The 18,866-nt window shown below is 45.6% G+C and overlaps 1 protein-coding gene across 3 annotated transcripts in view; it reads left to right on the top strand.

Moving 5' to 3' along the window:
• The window catches only part of SPATA17 (spermatogenesis associated 17), a 108,851-nt gene that overhangs the window by 70,494 nt on the left and 19,491 nt on the right, over positions 1-18,866 (top strand). For all 3 annotated transcript variants that reach the window (XM_029047406.2, XM_029047405.2, XM_029047408.2), the window contains one exon: positions 14,593-14,728. In XM_029047406.2, the coding sequence (XP_028903239.1) occupies positions 14,593-14,728 (136 nt within the window). The remainder of the gene's footprint in view (positions 1-14,592; positions 14,729-18,866) is intronic.

Here is an 18,866-nt window from a genome sequence, read left to right as displayed (position 1 = left end):
TATTCAGAAGATGATTTTGAAAATCAGTTGAGTTCTCCCAACGTGGGAGGAAGAAGAAAATAAGGGAAACATCTAGCTAGCCAATATGGGCAGGGAACGGTTATCGGCCAAAGAGACCACCAGTCAGACTTCCAGTAGGAACGAAATAAATATGTATTTGACTGATGTATTTCTGAGGAACAGGCTATTTATTTCCATAGTTTTTAAATGACTAAAAAGGCTATAGCAAAATAAACTCAATAAATGTAAGCGGCCATCAATAAGTATTCTCAGACTGAATTGATGTCTACAGAAATGTTTTTCACCCAGTTTAATAATAATAATAATAATAATAATGATTGTGGTATTTGTTAAGCACTTACTCTATGTCAGGCACTGTACTAAGCGCTGGGGTAGGTACAAGCATATCGTGTTGGACGCAGTCCCTGTCCCACGTGGGACTCACGGTCTCAATCCCCGTTTTACAGATGAGTTAACTGAGGCCCTGAGAAGTTAAGTGACTTGCCCAAGATCACACAGCGGACAAGTGGCGAAGCCGGCATTAGAACCCATGACTTCCTGACTCCCGGGCCCGTGCTCTGTCCACTACACCACGCTGCTGCTTTCACCTCTTAGCATTTTCAGTCCATCGTATTTACCGAACGCCTACTGTGTGCAGAGCACTGTACTAAGCACTTGGAGAGTACAGTTCGGGAACAAATAGAGACAATCCCTCCCCAACAGTGGGCTCTTGATCGGCCCAGTATGGCCAGATATCACTGTCCCTCTCAGAATACTCTGATTTTTCAATGAAATACCTGTAATTGTCTTCACGGATCAAGAATTAAGCACTCCAAAGAGGCTTTTGGATCTTGAGCTGCTTCTACCAAGGGTAGTTTCCCTAAATGAGGTCTGGAAGCCATGGTTCGTTCTAAAACTATTCTGGTACACTCTGTCCTGCCATAACACATGTTTTCACCCCATGTTTCGGCTGAAACGTTGTTAGGGAATTAAGGAATGCCCCCCGACAATGCGAGCCTGGGTCTGTGGGGCCCGCAGTGTCAGAAGAAACGGTTCCTGTTGCATGCTCGTGACGTCGGAACCCGGTGAAGGCTTCATCATGAGTTTTCCTTAATGCAGGATTTTGCCAGAAGGCAACCAGTCATTACAGAAGTGGGTATACTTACTTCATTTAGTAACAAAGAATGCCATTCTTTTTAAATTATTCAAGCCGTAATCCGCTAGATTCAATGCCTGAAGACCTCTTGAAGTTTCAACCTAGAGGCACAGCATGGCCTAGTGGATAGAGCATGGGCCTGGGAGTCAGAGACCTGAGTTCTAATCCTGCCTCTGCCACACGTCTGCTGGGTGACCTTGGCCAAGTCACTTCACTTCTCTGTTCCTCAGTTACCCCATCTGTTAAATGAGGATTAAATCCTATTCAGACTGTGAACCCAGGGTGGGACTTGGACCGTATCCAACCTCATTAGCTTGTATCTAACCTAGCACTTAGTAGAGCGCTTGGCACGTGGTAAGCGCTTAATAAGTATATTTATTATTACTATTATCGTTAAAAATGAATGATTAGTCAGGGAAGACCTCTTGAAGGAGATACGATTTTAATAAGGCTTCGAAGGTGGAGAGAGCGGTGGTGTGGCGGACATGAAAGGGGTGGGAGTTTCAGACCAGAGGTAGGATGTAGGGTCAGCGGTGAAGTAGACGAGATCGAGGTTGGGGATAGAGAGGCCACCCAGACTCTTACTGACGGTTCCTAAATTTTACCTAAAAGGACCTCGAGGCGGGGAATTTTCCATATCAGCCTTACCTATGGATTTTTCTGCCCGGTTTGGTCCGGCAGACTCTCACTTTGCTAATTAGCGGGGCACGGTGTATCTTAATTAACTTTTCCCCGGAAAGGTTACGCTCTAAAGATAATGTTTTAAAAGCCTTAAATATTGAAGTTATTCCTGTGTTTGTGTTGTCTTAATATTTATTCAATTCTCTAAACGCCCCGATAGGCACAGATCTTGAGAAGTGAGTTGAGCGCTGTTGAAGATTATTATTGTCGAAGCATTCTCCCACAGGCCTGAAGTACCCTCGCGGTTCTTACTAAATGGGATTGTGCTCAGGATCTGGATCAGTTGTATCGGTTGAATACCCACCGAGCTCAGAACTCTAGACTGGAAGATGCAAACGATGAGATTCCTGGGCTGATGATCTCACGGGGGAGACAGTAGCCATAAATGGATGCGTATGTCATAATTAGGGATGAGAATAAATAATAGAATGGAAGAAAAAAAACCGGATTAAATGACCTGGAACAGTGAGGGATTGAAGCGTAGGGTTCCAAGGTGTTTCTAAGTGGGAAATCGTGTGTAAAGTTGCGTGGCTCACAACGAAGGCCACACGGTAGCCAAAGTTTAACCTTGCAAAACTCCCCAGTTACCACAAGGCGGCCTGTAGCCCGCGAAGTTGCCGGATGAAGTTGCTCCAACTGAAGTCGGAGTTATTTGTCCACAGAGGCTCCTCTCAGTAGGGAACCTGGTAAAGCTGATGACTCCTCCCAGACTCACTTCCCTGGCAGGGTGCACGGAGGCAAATCCTCATCCATCTTTGTGCTACCGATAGATTTATTTTGATCTTATTCGAGTATTTGCCCTCTCCGTCTGTTGTACTGGCTTTAACATTTTGGCTCTGGAATTTTGCAATGTATTATTCCTTTCATTCATTCAATCGTAGTTATTGAGCGCTTACCGTGTGCGGAGCACTATACCAAGCGCTTGAAGGCAACAGATAGGGACAATCCCTGCCCAACAACGGGCTCACAGTCTGAAAGGGGGAGACAGCAAAACGAAACAAGTAGTCAGGCGTCGGTACCATCAAAATTCCTGACATCTATTCTTTAGTATGCTACTGGGACTTCATTTTATTCTGTGTTTTTGCTGAAAAATTACTCCTTTGTAAGCATACCCTCATTTTGCTATATATTCTTTGGATCTCCATGTAGCTGAACATGTATGTTTCGAACACTAATATATTTAAACAGCTTACCTTCCGTTCACTATAGTCAGTTTGTTTTTTTGAGCGCTTACTGTGTGCAAGAGCACTGTACTAAATGCGTGGGAGAGTACACTAGAACAATATACCTGTATTGGTGTAGCTTTTTATTTTACAGTTTGCTTAAATTCTGTGATGGGGCAGCCCAATATTGTTTAAGGCTCCTCAAAACTGTTTTGGTATAGTTTGGATCACATGGCTACAGCTAAAAACTGCACTGAAGTAGTTCTGAATGGTATAAAAAAATAGCATTTTATACTGCCAAAATCATTCTTATAAAGCACGGAACCAAATAGATCCAGTGTCCCGGGGAAAAAATATTTAAAATATATTAAAGTAAAAAATGAATCCACTCAAATGCTTGCAGATGTAAAGGATGAATAGCAGTCGAGGTACAAGAAGCATGACAGACACTTAAGTAGCAAATGACATTTCAAGAATATACAAAAAGCAAGCAACAGGCATTTTGAGAAAAAGGAAAAAAAAATACAAACTATTAGGGATAAATGTCTTTTGATTCAAAGACGCTGCAAACCGGGGGTACATTAAATGAGTTTAAACTAAATATCTGACTATAGAAATACATGCGGACAAAGAAACTTGCAAATGGAGTCCATTAGGCAGGTCCCTTGTTCTCTCCATCTCTGTTTGCGAAGGCTCCTTTTCATCGGAAACCTTGCAAAAACTGCACCAGGCATCTAAGTCTTGGCTAGAGAAGCAGCGTGGCTCAGTGGAAAGAGCCCGGGCTTGGGAGTCCGGGGTCATAGGTTCGAGTTCCGGCTCTGCCACTTGTCAGCTGTGTGACTCTGGGTAAGTCACACAGCTGGGTCACACAGCAGGGTAATGGGTTTTCCCCTGTTTTGTTTTTTACACTTTGTACAGAATGTTGTGCTAAGCACTTGGAAAAGAACAATGCAAATAGTAGAAATTGGCCCTCTCAAGGAGTTTACAATCTAGTGGGGGAGACAGATGCTGAAATAACTTACTGGTAGTGGGGGACAATAGAGTATAAAGATGATGGTGATGACAGTGACATTTGTTAAGCCCAAGTATTGTACTAAGCTGAGTGATAGATACAGGATAATCGGGCCAGACACAGTCCCTGTCCATCATGGGGCTCACAGTCTAAGAGGGAGGGGAAACGAGTATTTAATCTCATTTTACAGTTGGGGAAACAGAGGCACAGAGAAGTTAAGTGATTTGCCCAAGGTCACACACAGGCAAGTAGTGTGATTCGAACCCATATCCTCTGACTCCCAAGCCTCTCCTCTTTCTACTAGGCCACGTCACTTCATATATTAGTGCCATGGGGGGAGAAAAGAGGGGTATCTGTGTGCTCAGGTCAAGTGGAAGTTCCGGGAGGAGGGAAAACAGGGCGGAGAGTGGATTAATGGGGAAGATGTCATGGAGGAGATGTGTTTTTAGCAGGATCTTGGAAGATGGGGAGAGCAGTAGTTTACAAGCGATGAAGGGGAAGGAAGTTCCAGACCGGAGGGAGGACGTAAGCCAGAGGTCAGTGGCAAGAGATGACAGTGAGGCACTGGGAGAAGGTAGGCTTGAGACCCTGTGAGTGGTTGTCTCGTGACCTAGGATGTCATCAGAGAAGAGGAAAGATAAGTAATAGAGAGTAGTGCGTCCCTTGAAACTACTTGTCAAGAGTTTCTGCTTTGTGCAGAGAGGAATGGGCGACCGTGAAGGTGTCGGAAGAGTGGGGAAGATGGGTGTGAAACATTGTTTCAGAAAAGCGATCTAGGCATCAGAGTGAAGTATGGCACAAAGAGAGGAGAACCTGGAGTCCGAGAGGTCCGCGAGGAGGCCGATGGGGTAGTCGAGCCGGGATGTGAAAAGTGTTTGGACCAGCCTGATGGCAGTTTGGATGGAGAGAAATGGGCAGATTCTGGAAATGTTGGAAAGGGAGACCTGACGGGATATGTTGCCAAGGCTGACATGGGGGATGAGAGACAGGAAAAGTCAAAGCTCCTGCCGGGTTTGCGGGTCTGAGAGACAGAGGGGATGACGGTGTCCATAAGAGGGATGGGAAGATAAGGTAAGGTAAGAGGGAGAACCTTGGCAGAGAAAATGAGGAGCTTTAAAAACTTGGCCCAGAGTGGGTTTCTAGGACCCGTTTGGAAAAACGTTCCGGATTCTGAGACTGAGTTGCGTTAGGTGACCTTTCGACGCCTCGCGCCGGCCGGAGGAGACGTGGCCGGGTATCTTGAGGCCCCGATGGCGGAATCCAGAATCTGTCTCCTTCAAGCACAGAATGAAGGATGGTGAGATGGAAAGCTGCACAGGCCTCCTCAGAGTGGGAACAGCTACCCTTCCGGTCACCTGTGCGGGTCTAGAAGTGTCGGCTGTTTATCCTGCACTGGCCTGAAGAACTTTGGAAAATAATGTGACAAACGGCTTCCTGTCTGTGTTCTTATAAATCTCACACATCTCAAAACTTTTGTTTTCGAGGTGCCCGGTTTTTCAAACGCTTTGCAACTTTACCAATCTGCATATATTCCGGGACCGTTCCTGTATTATGATAAACAGGGATTATCACACATTTTCAGATAATGTTTTCTTAACAATTCAACTTCTATTTGTACCTCTTCCATCTATTTTAATTACTAGCACAGTGTGCAACATTTATTAATCAGCAGAGCCTTTTTAAGTTAAAATACTAAATTAGCTAACCCCATTAACACAGAATACTCCAAACAAGCGGTAATAGGAGAGGTAGTTACTGTGCAAATCGTATTATACAAGCGGGTGCTCCAGGGCACAGTTAAGCGTGATTACCCTCTTTTGATCCAGTGTTCTTCTGCCTCTCCCAGCTAATTTCCAGTGGAAATTTACAAAGTGGTGCCTTCATTTTTCCAGCTTAATTTTTCTCATGAAGTTCTGGTACTTTATAACACTGGGGATGCAGATAATAAGCTTGTGTATAATTAAGAAGTTCCCGAATAGGCCTGCAGACGAACCCATCATTACTTTCACTTTACAGCAAAAATCAGGCTTGCCTTTTTTTGTTTTTTTGCCACCGACTTTTTTTTTTCAGAAAACCCTGATTGGAAAACAGCAAGTGACCCCTCAGGATTTTCGGACTACCGAAGGACTTTGGGTTCATAAAATCAGGATAACTTCATGTCACACTCTCTTAGCGTATCTTTGATATTTCAGTCACAGCCTGTTTAATGATAATTGACCGATTCTAAAAATCACTCAGTAAAAAAAGATATAGTTTGGGCTCAAAACAGGCATCCCACGAGTGGGAATAATTTTTAGGTTTTGGTTGTACAGTGCAAATACTCTTTTAACTTCCTACACGGCCTTCAAAAAAAAAGCATTAGAATAGTCTAGTGAAAAGAATTGAAAGGTGCTAAGTGCCCAATATCTGCGTGACCTTGGGCACTGAATAAGAGAAAAGGAGGGTAGAAGACAGGAAGAGAAGCAGCCCGGCCTATTGGAAAGAAAATGGGAATAGGAGGCAGGAGACCTGAATTTTAATCCTGGCTCTGCCACTTGCCTGCTGTGTGACCTTGGCCAAATCACTCAACTTCTCTGGGCCTCAATTTCTTCATCAATTAAATGGGGTTTAAATATCTGTTCTCCCTCCCCGTTAGACTGTGACTGTAAGCCCCTCGTGGGAAAGGGACTGGGCCTCATCTGATTGCATCGAATCTTCTCCAGTGCGTAGTTCAGTGCTCGTCACATAGCAAGCCCGTAAACTCATTTTTGTAGAAAAATGATCCGCTCAGCAGAGCTCCGTGCGGACTGGAGTGGGGAGAGACAGGAGGCAGGGAGGTCAGCAAGGAGGCTGTTAAAATAATCAAGAGGGATAGGATAAATGCTTGGATTAAGTGGCAGGTAGCAGTTTGGGTGGAGAGGAAAGGGTGGATTTTGGCCACGTTGTGAGGCTTTGTAGACCTTTTGTTTATTATGAAATCTGAATCGCTGTTATTACCTCATTCTGTTATGCCCCCCCAAAAAAAACATTGATACTGATAATTATGGTATCTATCCAATGGGGCAACCTGAAAATTTTAATTTGTTCAGGATTCAAGATCCATCAGAACTGGTCTCATAAGAAGTTTATTATTAACGTTAACAAAAACCCGAACCAAGATTCTTGCTCTCTATCAGAGATTGTCTTAAAACCTTGCATTATGTAGAGTTTTTCAAAAATAGCCCGACATCCATAAATTACACAATTTCAGTTGTGTCCCTATAAAAAGGTCTTGGGTTGAAGAGTACTGTGATTGGTTGATGTGAAATCTGAGTCATCTTGATTGTCAGATGTAGACTTGCATTAGTTAGAATTCATTAGCCAAACCATTAAAATAATGATTAGATTTTAGGAATGATTCAGAGTACTGCAGACCAACAATCACTTTTGACGGTGTAGTTTTATAAAAAAAAAAAAGATCTGGAAGTTTAACGATTATTTGTCAATGAAGTTAAATCAATTTTTCTCTGGCTACAGCTTGAATTTCATTGATTTCTCCCCCCTCGGTCTGTGATGCTAAAAGTTCCTGAGCCTTTTTCAAAACCTTTGAAATTCTATATTCAGGTTGTCCTTCCATTCACACCGTATGTTTCTTTACCTTCTCATATATTGTGTATTTCACCCAACGGTCATCTTCTGAAACCATCTGGCCTTCTGGAGAGATCATGGGCCTGGAAGACATGGGTTCTAATCCCAGCTCCGCCACTTGTCTGCTGCGTGACCGTGGGCAAGTCATTTCACCTCTCTGTACCTCAGTTACCTCATCGGGAAAATGGGGGTTAAGACTGTGAGCTCTATGTGGGACGGGGACCGTGTCCAACCTAAACGTCTTGTATCTACCCCAGTGCTTAATACAGTTCCTGGGACATGGTCAGCACTTAACTGCTCGTTGTGGGCAGGGAACGTGTCTGCTAACCCGTTATATTCTCCCAAGTCCTTAGAACAGTACTCTGCACGTGGTGAGCGCTCAGTAAGTAACACCGATTGATCAACAGATACCTTCAAAAGGGGGGGCCTCGGCATCACACCTATCCCGGGAGGTTCTACAGAAGATAATGGGACTTTGATGCCATCTTAGCTGGGAGAAGGACAAGGGAAGGGCCCACTTAAGGCCGGGACCCTTTAAAAAAAAAAAAAAAAAAGGTTGGTATTTGTTAAGCGCTTACTATGTGCCGAGCACTGTTCTAAGCGCTGGGGTAGATACAAGGGAATCAGGTTGTCCCACGTGGGGCTCACAGTCTTAATCCCCATTTTACAGATGAGGTAACTGAGGCACCGAGAAGTTAAGTGACTTGCCCAAAGTCACACAGCTGACAAATGGCCGAGCCGGGATTTGAACCCATGACCTCTGACTCCAAAGCCCGTGCTCTTTCCACTGAGCCACTTTAGCGGTATGAATATGTGCACCCTTGCTATTGATCTTTGCCTGGGCGGGCCTGACGTTTCCTTCTTTGGCTCTGCCCTGCTCCCTCCTGGACTGCGTTCATTCCCCCCTTTCCATCTACCCCTGTGGCTGCTTCAGCACCGATCGGTTAATCGTATTTATTGAGCGCTCACTGTGCACGCTTGAGAGAGTACGATACAACAGAGTTGGCAGTTAGGGTCTCTGCTCACAACAAGCTCGTTAATAATAATCATAATAATAATACTTGCTGAGCTCTTACTATGTTCCCAAGCACTGTTGTAAGCGCTGGGGTAGATCCGAGTTAATCAGGTTGAACGCGGCCCCCGTCCCACGTGGGGCTCACACTCTTAATCTCCATTTTACAGATGAGATAACAGGGGCCCAGAGAGTTAAGTGACTTGCCCAAGATCACAGAGCAGACGTGTGGCGAAGGCAGGATTAGAATCCAGGTCCTTCCGACTCCCAGGCCCGGGCTCCGTCCACTGAGCCACGGAACGGTCAAGAGTCTAGAAACCTCCCTTCTGCAGGTTTCCACTTTCTCCGCTGCTTCAGGTCCCATGAAGGAAGTGTGTTTCTGACGGGTGCTGTAGCGAGGTTCATTCGGTTGCCTCGAGGTGCACGTGCACCGGCTGTCTCCTCCTCTAGACCGTAAATAATAATAATGTTGGTATTCGTTAAGCGCTTACTATGTGCAGAGCACTGTTCTGAGCGCTGGGGGAGATGCAGGGTCATCAGGTCGTCCCACGTGAGGCTCACAGTTAATCCCCGTTTTCCAGATGAGGTAACTGAGGCACAGAGAGGTGAAGTGACTCGCCCACAGTCCCACAGCGGACAAGTGGCAGAGCCGGGAGTCGAACTCACGACCTCTGACTCCGAAGCCCGGGCTCTTTCCGCTGAGCCACGCTGCTTCCCCGTCGTGGGCGGGGAGCGTCTCTGTTTCACCGAGCTATTGCACTCTCCCAAGCGCTTAGCGGAGCGCTCTGCACCCAGTAAGCACTCAATACATACGACTGATTGATTGAGAGGATAGCCTAGTGGGTCAGAGGCATCGGAGAGGGCCACTTCTCCCAAGTGCCCCGTTGTAAAAAATAGGGAAGAGGAAGAGGCCGGAAGATGCAGAATGGAGCGGTGCCGGGGTCCATCGCCGTCGGGGCCGGCAGCGTCCCCTAATGGCAGCGGACCCCACTCAACTCAGCCCTAGGCAGATGTGATTTTGGGGAGGGTAGAGTGCGGAGTGGACCAACAGCGCCTTCCAGCCCATATGAGCGACTGTTAATGGGACATCTGATCCCCAGCTTACCGTGTTTTTAGGTTCGGATATTTTAAGGCCTAAATAGATTTTCATGTTCTCCCCAGGTCAACCCTTCTGATTTGGGAGGGATAGAGTAGGTCAAGGAAACGATCCCTCTAAAGTTTATCTATAAAAAGATCCGCAAATATCGAAGAGAATTAATGGGCGTTGGAGAACTAGGCGTCAATGATGTTATGGCCGAACCAAGTAAATTGTATTCATCTCTGGGAAAATCCCCCAACTGCCTGCTTGACTTCTTAGACGTAGGATCCCCCGAGGAAGCAAATTTTCTTTCGCATCCGAACAAAAGAAAAATGTACTATTAAAATGCAATTCAGAAGTGATAAAAACTGTAAGTGAAGCAGCCGGCTCACAGCATCTTCTCTGTATACTCTGGGACGTTGGGGCCACATTAATTTTTTTGTGTGTGATGTCCATCCCATGTGTAAATTAGCATCGCAAGTACCGTAATCTGTCTTGTATGAGAGCCGCTCATCCCATGAGAATATGTGGTACATGCTTCCATAGCTTTGTATAATTTGAAGCTCTGCTTTCTGTGTGTTTTTTATTTTAAGTAGTGTTTGGGGGGATATTTAGTAAAATAGAGGTAGGGGTGTGGGAGTATTAATTCATTTTAAAAAATATTTTCTGAGGCTAGAAAAAACTGGAATGCTATCATTTCCGGAACCATTTCTCCTGAATTAATTCTCTTTGAAAACGCATGATTTTTCCCGCCTGAAATTTCCTTTATCGTTATCGATAGGCTTCACCGGATCCTTTATGTTTTTTAGATTCTCATTCTTCTCTTTGAAGAGTCTATGTTTTCCTCCTCTCCAATGTGTATTTTACATCTTCTCAGAGCAGTGTTTCCGTAGAGTCCAGAATGCACTTCTTGGAGGGTATTGCTTGGCAGAGTATCCTTCCTTCAGAAATCTTTTCAGTAGCGGAAGGGTTCATGCTTGGCATGGGGGTGAAAGAAAGAGGAAAGAGTGAGTAAGGTAAAGAGACAGGAAGAAACGGGGGAAGATGGAGACGGCTCATGGAACTGGAGGGAGACGCAGAAGTGTTGCGGGCAGATTCATGGGGAGGACACTGAGGGACTCAGGAGAGAAGACCATACCGATACACGAAAGCAGCGAGGTTTAGTAGAACGAGCACAGGCCCGGGAACCGGAGGATCTGGGTTCTGATCCCGGCTCCACCTCTTGCCTGCTGTGTGACCTTGGACGAGTCACCTCACTTCTCTGGGCCTCGGTTACCTCATCTGTAAAATGGGGATTAAGACCGTAAACCCCCTCCATGTGGGACATGGACTGTGTCCAACCCGATCTGCTTGTATCCCCCTCAGCACTTAGTCCAGTGTCTGGCGCATTATAAGTGCTTAACATATACCACAGTCATCATCATTATTATTATTATAGGGGGCTCATAGGATGAGACCAGAGTCCCAGGGCAAGATTTTAAGGGTGCAGGAGGCCACAAGGGAGGGAGATCTTAGGAGGGAAGCCTCCAGGTCCAGTACCTGACCCTCTATTCAGCCATAAATGGGTCCGGAATGAAAAAAGTATAATTCCCCATAGTGCCGCACCCCTCCCTGCCTGCCGACTCACTCGTTACATTTCTCGCCCCGGCAAGAACAGGCCTATCAGGAGCCCGGTAGGGCAAATGGCACCACGTAAGCCACTGTCGCTACTATCATTTCCTTCGTCCGGGTCCTCATTCCAATCAGCCAATTCCAGAAGTCTTGGGACCGATGCTTGTTTGTCGTTCTCGAAGGGAGACTCCATCGTGGTCTTCTGCCATTATATTCAGTCTCTAGGAGAGCTCTTAAGTGCAGATGCTTGTGACCTTTCCCCTCTCTGAGCACAGCTCCTAATGCTCATCTCTGGCCTGGACCACCTCTCAACTCGTCAATCTCATATTTCCGTCTTCTTTCAGAAAACTCAACCCGGATGACCTGCCAGACCCCTAATTTAATGCGTCGAAAACACGTATCCTCATCGTCCCTCCTAAGATTTCTCTCTTCTGTACTTTCCCATCACCATCGGTCATCGCCGAGTCAAAAACTCACAGTCTCGCCGTCCCCCCCATTCAGTCCGTCTCTTATATCCTGCTGGGTCTTCCTCAACCATATCTTACGGTTCTATCCTTTCCTTCCCCCCTGGACAGTTACTACCCGGTACACTTCTCACACCCCCCTTGTGAGTTTTCCGTAGGAAATCCAGTATAGATCCAAGCCCCAACCCTGGCTCTAGCAAGATGCATTTGCCATTTTCAGAGGTGGAGATTGAATACCGGGCAGGCGCGAAAAGTCGTTCTGCATCGTGGCAGAGAGGGCACCGGCGGGAAGGGACCATGTCTGAGGACTCCGGCGGACCTAACGGTGGCATGGCAGCAGGGAGGAGGAGTGAAGGAGAGGCTCTCCCCCAACCCCCCGCTTCCATGGCTGAATTGGCCTTTCTTGGACCGTCACTGATGGTTTCTGGCATAGGGAATTGTGGAGAGACGGGGGAGTGGCCAGTCTCGGGCCGAAGCCTCCTCACCTCTTTCAGCCAGACCCTGCTCCCCTCTCTGACGGAACCCCCGGGGCCTGTCAAGAGGCGAGGGGTGGAAGAACAACGGCTCGTGAGCTGAGAGGGACTCGCCAGTCTCTCCTCTCTCCCCGCCGGTCCTCCTTGCCCATTTCCTTTAGCGTCGCCTCTCCATCCATCCTGAAGTCAGACCCCCGTGATGGTGTCTCCCTTCGCTGTCGGGCTAATTTGCCGTGAGGCCGGGCCCCGCCGTTTGTGCCGGTGCCTGCTAGTCTGGATCAGGCCGGGGAGCTGGCTGCCAAGTCGGTTGGAAGAGAAATCCAATCTGTGATGCCAAAAAAAAAAAAAAATCTCCATCCCACCCCTTGCTTTTTCATTGTATTCACGTCGTTACGGAGGATTGTCTAATTGTTAATGTCATCCTACATCGAGGGTGGGCTATTATTTTGGCCCGAGGGCCACCGACCGCCTGTTGTAACTGTCGGCAGGCCAGCCAGACAGCGGAGAAGGGCAGGGGCCGGCCCGGTGAACGGTGGAAGGGAAGCCACTTCTGCCCACGGCTGGCTCCTTCCTGGCCCCAAGCTGGGCACGGACCCGGTCAGGATCCTCCCCGTGTTCCGGTTCTCGGGGCCCGGGGTGGGCTGGGGGATTGCTTAACTGCGTCCCCGCTGGCTCGGAGCCCGGTGGAAGAGACCCCAGCGGAAGCTGCTGGCTCAGAATCAGGCCGAATTCAGCCCACGGGTTGAATTGCTTGGTGATCGGAGCCAGCCTGCGGCCCGTAGCTTGCCCAGACCTGTCCTCGGTCCAACCGGAGGATCGACTAGGCGTTCTCCCTCTGGATCGAAAACAACAGTTCAAAGCCAAATTCTCCAGCTTCCCTTGGTAGAAAAAGTGGCAGCACGACGTTTCCTCCGTGTCAACAATCGCCTGGTGACGGGAGATGATTCTTGTTCGAGGCAAGTGGGCTTGGGCCTTGGCTACTTAGTTCAGAGAGGCCACGGTGCCTGGTTCCACTAGGCACTAGAGCAAGGGATGGGGAGTCAGGAAACCTGGGTTCTAATCCTGGCTCTGCCACTTGTCTTCTATATAACCTAGAGCAAGTCACTTAACTTCTCGGTGCCTCAGTTTCCTCCCCTATAAAATGGGGATTAAGATACCCGTTGTCCCTCTTACTTAGGAGTGAGCCCCAAGTGAGACGGGAACCTGTGTCCAGTCTGATTATTGTATGTATCTACCCTGGGGCTTAGCACAATGTTAATAGATTGTTAATTGTTAATAAATACCACGATTATCGTTATTGTCAGTATTTGCACAGCCACACCCTATGCACCTATTGTAGATTCTCCAAGAGCTTTTTACCGTGCTTTACACCCAAATAGCCTGCAGCTTGAATCGGGTGGTCAGAGGCCTGTGAGAGTTGGAGAAGAGGAACTTGAGACAGCAGGTGTAGACAACTCCCTCAAGTAGTTTGGAGAGGAACGGTAGGAGGGAGATGGGGCGATAGCTAGAGGGAGCCTTGGGTTTAAGGGAGGGGTTCTTTTTTTAGGATAGGGACGACATGGCCATGTTTAAAAGAAATGGGGAAGAAGCCATTGGAGAGCAAACAGTTGAAGATGGCAGTTAGGGAGGGGGCAAGTGTTTTGATAAGGTGCAAAGGCGTGGGGTCGGTCGTGCAGGTGGAGGGGATGGATTTTGAGAGAAAGATGGGAGAGTTGAAGGAGGGGCACGGGAGATTTTAGGGAGGTCACGCCCGACGGTTTCAATATTCTCAATAGAGTAAGTGGCCAGCTCATTAGAACAAGAGATGACGGGGAGCCGGGGGGACAGGACGCTCGAGGAGGGAGTCAGATGTCTGGAACAACTGGCGAGGGCAATGAGCATGGGTGTCGATAAAGATGGAGAAATCATTTTGTCGGGCAGAGCAGAGGGCAGGTGAGGGTGAACTCGAAGATGTCGATAAAGATTCTGGTGCCCCTGTTGGAAAGAGAATACTGGGTTGTATGAACCATTTATTTCCCCCGAGAACGGCCTAACTGTTTAGACTGTCTGTGTATCTACAGATCCTTTACTTCACTTGTGTTGGCATCGGAAAGTTCTGAAATCCAGGGGAGATAGTAGAAATCATTTTTTGGAAAACGTTTTTTACTACGAGTTCCTAAAAACATCTTATGTTGCTCCAGCACCACAAAGTAAAATTTTACAAATATTTAACTGGACACAGTGAAAGGAATTCAAATATATGAGTAGCCGAAAGTTTGAAGGTCTAATCCCCAATGATTCCTTATCAGAAGCCTAAAATAATCAAATAAATAACATCTAAATGTGTTATCTTTCAGATTTTTGCCATTTTCATCTTATCACAAAAATGAAAAGTACGAGCCATTAATTCACACTTCGACCAAGTATGGCCCCAGACCGTATGGTACTGAAAATTTCCGAGAAGAGGAGCGTAAAAAATGGGTAACTAGCGAGGTAAGTCAAATAAAAGGAAAAGAGATAATGTCCTGGATTTTCATCCTTAAAAAAATGGCTAGCATATATTCATCACCCATACAAATATTTAGAAGAAGTGGAATATAAATCAATTCACATATACATTATACGCGAGCACTGAGTCGGAGTGGAGATGATTTTACGTAAACGCTCAAGGCAGCTGGTAGGTCGATGCCACTTGGGGTGTTGGTAAATTAGTCAGGGGAAGCTTGGTGAATGATGGATTCGTGGGGAAATCGACAGAAAGTATCGTAAAGGAACAAGAAAAATCCTAGTACGTATGTGAGATAGCTGTAGATGGCTGGGAGCCATTAGATGGATGCACAGTCTGACACATGACAATTAGAAATGAAGGAACTGTCTTGGAGACAGAGCTTTTGAGATGATCAAACCACCAAGAGGTAGAAACAGGAATCGATAATCAGTGGGATCTATTGAGTACTTACCGTGTGCAGAGCATTGTACTGAGCGCTTGGGAGAGTACAATACAACAGAATTAGCAGACGCTTCCCAGCCCGTAATGAGTTTACGGTCTAGAAAACTGCAGCAGACTCCGCAGGTAGCAAAAAGAAAGGAAGCAATGCAGGAAGGGAGGATCGCTACATGCATACGATGCAGAAGATGCTGTGGGTCTTTAATAATAATAATAATAATAATGTTGGTATTTGTTAAGCGCTTACTGTGTGCAGAGCACTGTTCTAAGCGCTGGGGAAGATACAGGGTAATCAGGTTGTCCCACGTGAGGTTCACAGTCTTAATCCCCATTTTACAGATGAGGGAACTGAGGCACAGAGAAGTTAAGTGACTTGCCCACAGTCTTTAGCCTTACCAACCACACTTGCCCTGACAAGATACCATAGTGCCACCTTCAAACTCAAGGACAATTATGAATAAGAAGTGAAAACACACGCTTCCATTAAGTCTGTGAAAAACTGACTTCTGCTTGAAGATTTTTTATTTTTTTTTAGACCTCTAGTTTCTAAAAATAGCTTATTTTACCAGCACTCTACGCTCTGCCATTTCCCAAAACTTTTAGCAGCTTATTTCTAATGGAAGGAATTCAATACAAGGGAGTATAATATGTCAAAGGTTTAAGAGCTTCAGAATTGTAAAACATTAGTCACAAAGCTTGAAATGGAAAGAAAACAATTGTTTCCTGAATGTTTCCATAAATTCTTGTCAGCGAGAGATTTTGAATTTATGTAACCACCGCAGGTCTTAAATTACAAGAGGTGAATGAGATTCCTTTTTTTTTCCCTGAAAGTTTGACATCCCGTCCCCCCGCCCAAGTGCAAGTATTAGGTATTTTGATTTTGCTTCCACGTACTAGGGCAGAAAACCGTCAGGATGAGGTCTTGGCCGTGTTTCCGGGATTCTCTGTCCTTATGCGAACCTCCTAGTTGGTCCAGGATTCTCTCCAGTTGATAGTTGTTGCTCAGAGTTTTGGTGGCCCAATATCCCCTTGTCCCCCTTTGCCCCTCAACTAGCCTCCCTGGCATTTGGGATTGCCAAATGAGGACAGAGTGGGACAGCAGGAATGTGAAAAACCCCCACATGTTACAATTATCTGTCATCTATTAACCATATTTATTGAGTATTTACTCAGTGCAGAGCACCGTACTAAGTCATTGAGCTTACAGTCTAAAGGGGAAGCCAGACATTAAAATAAATTACAGATATGTAGAGGAGGGCTGAGGGTGTTCATTTCTTTTTTTAAAAAAAAAGTCTGCTTAATTGTAAGCATAAAGTATCTACAGAATAACAAGCTTGTGCTTGGTGAAACCGACGAGAGAGGGACTTCCAGAAAGGGAGAAGGTGGGACCTGTGGTTGTACTGTCGCTAGTTAAAGGTTAAGGAGATGAAGAAGAGCCGGCGACATTTTTCAGTTTCATCAGCGAGGTAAAAGGTGGCCCAGCCAGAAGCTCTGGAACAATTTCCAGTGTAAGATCGTACGGTTTCTTTTGGAGTTAATGTCAGTCAGTCCACCGGTAGTACTTACTGAGCATTTATCGTGTGCAGAGCACTGTAGTGATAACGTGGCACAAATGTTCATTCGTTCAATAGTATTTATTGAGCGCTTACTATGTGCGGGGCACTGTACTAAGCGCTTGGAATGTACAGATCGGTAACAGATAGAGACAGTCCCTGCCCTTTGACGGGCGCACAGTCTAACAGTCTCCTAATTCTATGTGTACATATATAATTTATATGTACCGTAGGTATTCTTTGTGTCTGAGACTAACAGCAGTGAATTTTACTCGTGTGTACCTTCCAATATATAATAAGCCCCATTTCTTCAGGCATTAGAAATAATCATCCCATCAGTGGTATTTTAATGGGTGCTTACTCTATGCAGAGCACTGTACTAAGCGCCTGGGAAAGTACAGTGCAATAGAGTTGGTAGACGCACTCCCCGCCCGCAAGTAGCTTACAGTCTAGAGGGGGAGTCAGATATTAAAATTAATCATGTTGATAACAGATGTATTAAGCAGCATGCTTATTAAACCACATGAAGTTATACCTCTATTTTTAAAATTCAGTATCGATCATAAACCTACGATATTCCACAAATATTTAATAAAAAATGAAAACAAAAACTATCTTTTACTTAAAACTTTCGCTGGATGTGTGGAACTAATGGAAACTAATTTTTATAACAATTTTTGGGTTCAGCGTCCTCATTTGTAAAATGTCCATTTGTAAAATATAGTAAGATTATAGGCCAAACCGTCAATGCTTAGAGAGGATTTCTCATTTAATAAAGTCATGCTGTGGTGTTCGTACTACTTATAATGGTTGTGAAGTTCAGTAGTGAAAATTCAGCGGTCACCATTTTAATGTGACACGCTACGTACGTCCCAGGTTGTGGGACATTCAGGGGGTTCGAAATATCAGCTACTACCTTTTGGTTGTCAGACACGTACGTTCTGGGTGCCGAAGCGGAAACGATAGCTAACAACCTTCCTTCGGAACTGAAATGAATTTGCGTGTGCATTTTAGACAACCAACTCTAATGACACCATTTCATGTTTTTCCTTCTTGGCGAAATTCAGGAAGTGACATTTTTAAGATGGTCCTTCTTGATAGATTCCTTCCTCACGTGCCTTATTATAGGTGAATTACAACGCTCGCGCAGCACTGTTTCATTATTTTCACGTGCATTTTGGCCCGACACAGAATTTTATTATCTACAAAGCATAAAAATATCCAGTACTCCAAAGAATTAATTTAGAGAACCTAAGCATATTGCACAGAACATAAAGTTGACCTTTACCGTCTACAGCTTTTGGAATGGAGTGGGATGTGGAACACATCATAGATTTAATGTGGCACAACGCTGTCTGCAGAAACTTGGGTGGGGCTGTGACTGCCTGCCCATTGCACCCGATGATTGAATCTGCTGTCACCAGCATCCTGATAATAATGAACATTCGGCTTAACGACCGTGATTATGATTATCATAATTGATGTGCAAGTGCGCTGTGTGGGGATCATTACAGCCAAACCGTACAGCAGAGAAACATGCCTTAGTTATGGATAATTTTACTTTTACATATTGATTGGGATAAAATATGCCTTTCATTTTAAACAAGTCAGCTTCTAACAACTTTAGGAAGCCCTCTACGCTTGCAAATTGACCGCGATGAGTTTGCTGAAAAAGCATATTGGGGTGTGGGGGGGGGGGCGGTTTCGAGGGCTCTCATTTCATTAGTAATTAAGAGTAATCACGTAATGAAATGCAGTTGAGGAAAAATAACTTTTTGGGGAGCGTGACCGTTAATAGACACCCGATTCGAGTCAACGTAGTTTTTCATCCCTTTCAAATTGCTCTAAGAACTTCCGTTTTTTTAATTCACTGAGGCCTAGGGGAAAGAGTGTGGACCTAGGAGTCCAGGCAGCAATCCAGGCTTGGGAGTCAGAGGACGTGGGTTCTAATGCCAGCTCCGCCATTTGTCTGCTGTGTGACCTTTTGCAAGCCACTTAACTGCTCTGTGCCTCAGTTACCTCATCTGTAAAATGGGGATGAAACAACCGTTCTCCCAATTGTGGGTCGAATCGTTTGGGTTTAAAGTTTCATTCAGGTTTCACTGAACATTACGTTGCCTGAGTAGCAGAA

The sequence above is a fragment of the Ornithorhynchus anatinus genome, chromosome 19 (assembly GCF_004115215.2).
Source record: "Ornithorhynchus anatinus isolate Pmale09 chromosome 19, mOrnAna1.pri.v4, whole genome shotgun sequence".
In the NCBI taxonomy this organism is placed as follows: Eukaryota; Metazoa; Chordata; class Mammalia; order Monotremata; family Ornithorhynchidae; genus Ornithorhynchus; species Ornithorhynchus anatinus.
This window is presented reverse-complemented; position numbering and strand designations above follow the sequence as displayed.